The sequence below is a fragment of the Coenobita brevimanus genome, chromosome 21 (genome assembly GCF_032717465.1).
Source record: "Coenobita brevimanus isolate Jiangsu-jjx chromosome 21, ASM3271746v2, whole genome shotgun sequence".
NCBI lineage: Eukaryota > Metazoa > Arthropoda > Malacostraca > Decapoda > Coenobitidae > Coenobita > Coenobita brevimanus.
Window position 1 is genome coordinate 11,135,474 of NC_136974.1, and position 4,662 is coordinate 11,140,135.

A 4,662-nucleotide genomic window follows, 5' to 3' on the forward strand; every position below is an offset into this window, starting at 1 on the left:
ATGCGCTTGGTGGGCTGGGTGCGTGAGAATGGCTGGATATGTGGGTGGTTGAGGAGGGGTCGGTAAGTTAGCTTTGGATACGATGAGTGTGGTGGATGAGTCGGATTCGAATGGGTGAATGGCATGCCGGAGAGAATAGGGTTGGATAAGAAGGATGGTTGGGCATGTGGATGGGTGGGTGGGCAGGGTGAAGTGGGTGGGCAGGGTGGTTGAGTGTTCAGGGAAAGATGGGAGGGTTGTGTGAGTGGATGCGATGGATGGCATTGTTGAGAGAGCAGGGTCGGTGGAATTCGTGGGTGGAAGGGTGGTTGGTAGGGGTCGGTGGGCAAGATAGGTTGTCGGGATGTGAGGGCAGAGTGGGTTGCCAGGGTGAAAGGGCACCTTTAATTGCCAGGGTGGCTGAGACGATTGTGTGGTCAGGATGCTCTGGGTGGGTAGTTGGGTTGGGTGACTCGATGGGCTCAGGGTGGAGAAGCGAACGAGTGAATGTGTTGAGTGGCATTGTTGGATGAGTTTCATGGGAGGCATTCGTGGGTTAATAGGGTGGATGGCAGAGATCTGTGGGCTGGGTGGGTGGCCGGGATGAGGTCAGTAGGTTGTGTTGGATGGTTTGAGTGGGTAGTTGGATGAGTAGCTGGGTGGATATGTGGCTGTTCAGATGACCTGGCAGGAGAGGGACTTATGTGGCCATATAACTTGCCACTGTTACTTGGATTTTAGTCTATCACTTTGAACACGCTGGATAAATATTTGGAGACCAAACTCTATTCATCAGGGTCATTGTATTGAAATCTGCTGAAACTTCGATACAATTACATCTCATGGAACTGAAGATGGATCTATGCACTTGATAATATACTTAATAGTAAGATAAATGAAAGTAACATTTCGTGCTGCAAGACGTGAGAGTGAGCGAAGCTTCATACCTCCGCTCCATCTGCCTAACAAATCAGTGTTTTTGTGGGGGTAAGGATGGGGAATTTGAGGGTAGATGTGTGCGATTAATCTGACCTCTAGTGGCAGATTACCCTGTGCAACGGATTTCTGTCCGGAGTTGTACTACTGTAGACCTGACCTAGGTCTAGAATTCCAGAGCCCTGGGTAGTGCCTCTTGCATGCTTCTTGGGTGTGCTTGTTTCACTTTGCACTTTCAACTCCGCTTTATCAAGAGCATCAATGAACTGGTCCCCCAGAACAATAGCTAACAGGTTAGGTGCAGCTCCAGGGTACGCCTTGTGTGCCATACTTTCTAGGTCATGAGCAAGCTGCTGAAGAGATTCACCTCGAGCCTGCATACGGGACCTGGATATTGTCTGTACACCTCAGTCTGGTACGTGGTCCTATATTTGCACTCCAACACCTCTACTAGAGACTGGTTACTGTTCCTTTCCACCACTGACATCTGGCCAAGAATCTCCATTGCAACATCCTTGTGGCTAGTAGCAAACTGCACTTCCCTCTGCCTGTCACCCTAATCATTCTGATCAGCAATTAACTCAAACTGCACACAGTAAGCTTTCCAAGATGCTTTGCTATCAAATTGCTAAGGTTTCTTTTTAATTAGACCCCCACTTTAGCCATGGTCTTCACTGGTTTGGGGATTAAAATCGGAATCATCATAATTAAGTCCATGACTTAACCCCCACCATGCTCATTGCCTCCTATTAGGCAATGGATCTCCACATCTAGCATCAAATTCTCATCCCTTTTCTGTCCAACTCTCTTACGCAAGAGTTAATCGTCACTCCCAGTCCTTCATTTATGCAACAGGTCAACTCAAGAACTGTCTCCCTCTGTCTGTATTTCCTGCTTCTTATGATCTCCAGTCTTTCAAACGCAGTGTATCCAGGCATCTCGAAATGATCGGATCTTCAATTTGGTTCTCTCTTGTATTTTGTTTTTCTCTTGGAAGGAACAATTTTGAGGGCTCGTGGCCTTTGGTTCCCTCTTCCTGACATAAAAAAAAAAAAAAAAAAAAAAACAATTTCAAGCACGGGGAAGCATCAGTGGTTTCCATGGGAACACTGAGTCTCCCTCTACGCCAGTGGTTTCCAACCTGTGGGGCGCGCCCCCCTAGGGGGGCACGAAGGGCTGCCTGAGGGGGGCGAGAAGGCTTGATAAAGAGGGTAATTATATTTGAAAACTATGAATTATGGTGGAATTTGATTATTTCTAAATATGGAAAAAAATATTTCAGATATGAATAAGAAATGTAATTATATGAATATATAAACAGTTTCAAAGATTAAGAATCTATGATATATATTGACATGTGCCAACTATGCCAGTAAAATACAGTATTTGAGAAAGGGGGGTGCAGGGAACGTATCATTCAGTGAGGGGGGGGGCGAGAGTAGAAAAAGTTGGAAACTTCTACGCCATCAGAGCAGTTGCCAAGCCCTACCACACCACAGTTGCCTAATACAGCATATTTAGCAATTCAGTTCTCGTTTGTAGCCCTGCATTGGCGGATTCACGTCCGTCTACTTCCGATGATGCTGACAGCTTATCGCCACCCACGTACCCACCCAAGAGATGTAAATTACAAAAAGGCAAGGGTGATGAAGCATTCGAGCTCAGAAACACTTGATTTAATGATAAAAACAACAACTTAATATTATAAATAAAGTCTGAAAACAATGATTCAGGGAAGGTATTTGGGTTGATAAGAATTAGTGTGGCGGGGGTTAAAACTCCTACATTCTGATTTTTCTACCCTGCAATGCTACATTTAGATGCTTGGGATTCGTCAAGATTCTCTATACACTGTTCATTTTTTCCATGTGCTCCCTGTAAATATCTGATGCTCAGCAGTGCAAGATTTCTCTACAGCCTCAATTTTCTCACTAGTTACCTTTAACTGGTCATCTAAATGTTGTTTCCACTCCATCACAATTTCCTCACTATTTATCTTCAACTGGTCGTCCAAAAGCTGTCTGTATTCCACGTTATTGCTGACCTCACACTTCTGCTGCCGTAGCTCAGCGTATATTTCCTCTTTCAACTGTTGCTGTTCTTCCTTCACTTCTCCCATGCTGTCCCTGCATCGTCATTTGTGACTCCTTTTGTTGCTCCTTTAATGTCTCTTGAAGCCGTTCATATTGCTCTTTCTGTTCTTCACTTTGTGCTTCTAGTTCAGAGGTTCTTAACCTGGGGGGCGTGAGTAAATTCCAGGGGGAGCACTAGCCCGGGGGGAAAAGTAGAAATTTCTCTAATTATATTTGTAAGTCTCTTAACAAGAGCGTGGCTTATATAAAGATGATTATGAAAGCCATACAAAACATGCTTGGACGACTTTATAAATTACGAGAAGTAGCAGTATTTCTAGATTCACAGCAGAAGGCAGATCTCCGTGACAAATTCCAGTCAGAAGGCTTTCTGCTATCTCTGTCTTATCTGGTGGACATCTTGGAAGCGCTTAATGCATCTCTGGAACCGTCTCCCTCTGTCTGTATTTCCTACCTCCTATGATCTCCAGTACAATGCAGTATGTCCAGGCATCTCGAAATGAACGGATCTTGAAAATGGCTCTCTTTTTTTCTCTCTCTCTCTCTTTTTTTTTTTTTTTTTTAAGGAACTGTTTTGCGGGCTCCTAGCCTTTGGTTCCTTCTTCCTCTCATTAAAAAAAAGAAAAAAAGTCAGCCTTAAACTACAAAGGAAAAACATCATCATGTACCACGACTCCATTCGAGCCTTCATGGCCAAACTCGACCTCAGGAAATGTCGAATTCAGGATGGAAATACAGCCAATTTTAGTAACTTGGCTTCTGCTCTCATTCACAGTTACCTTGGTTTTGGGTTTAAAAAAAAAAATAATAATAATAATCACTCATCTGACTGAAACGAAAGCAGAATTAATCAGATACTTCCCAGTCATAGATGAGAGGCGTGAAGCCTGGAAATTTATCAGGAACCCATTTCAGTGTGAAGTAGCTGATGTTTCGGATGAAGTGCAAGAGAAGTTTCTTGAGTTAAAGTTCAACTCCTCAGCTGAGGAAGACTTCAAAGAACTTGATCTTGAGATGTTCTGGGTCAAGTACCCTCCTGTTTACCCTCTGATCTCACATCAAGCTCTTAGGATTCTGACAATGTCTGGATCCACGTACCTGTATCTTCGTGAAGCTACATTTTCCATGTTCGTTGCTGTCAAGATCAAGTACAGAGACCGGCTGAACGTTGAAGAGGACTTACACTGTGCACCCTCAGGTATTCGGCCACGCATTCAAGATCTGGTAGCTAAGAAGCAGTGTCAAGTATCTCATTAAATTAGTAAGAAAGTAACCTCATTAAATATGCTGGGTATATTGTTTGCACAGAATTCATGCTCAATTAACCCCTACACCGCAGGGTTGTTTTTGCGCTCCTTGCGCGTCCTGCAAGGATATTCGTGCTCCGACTGACTTTTTAAAAATATTTGCCAAAAATCAGTTATTAATCCTACAATAAGAAAATTATATATGCTTATGTTACACATCTTCAGCTTTCCCCTGGGATGTTTGTTGAGCCTTCGTCGTCTACCATAGGACTTGTGGAGACTTCTGAAGTTGGGTAGCGAAGTCTCTATTTTACACTTCCCGATACCCCGTAATATGGTTACCACTGCCTGATATTATAACTACAAACACTATTCTATAAATTTCAAGAAGTTTGGAATCCATATTA

The 4,662-nt window shown here is 43.6% G+C and overlaps 1 protein-coding gene across 1 annotated transcript; it reads left to right on the forward strand.

Moving 5' to 3' along the window:
• The first annotated feature begins 3,258 nt into the window (after positions 1–3,258).
• LOC145392100 (zinc finger BED domain-containing protein 5-like) lies at positions 3,259–4,265 on the forward strand. Its single transcript, XM_080266555.1, has 2 exons — positions 3,259–3,447; positions 3,924–4,265. Exons 1-2 carry the CDS (start codon positions 3,259–3,261, stop codon positions 4,263–4,265), a joined length of 531 nt encoding a protein of 176 aa, XP_080122681.1.
• The last annotated feature ends 397 nt before the right edge of the window (positions 4,266–4,662 follow it).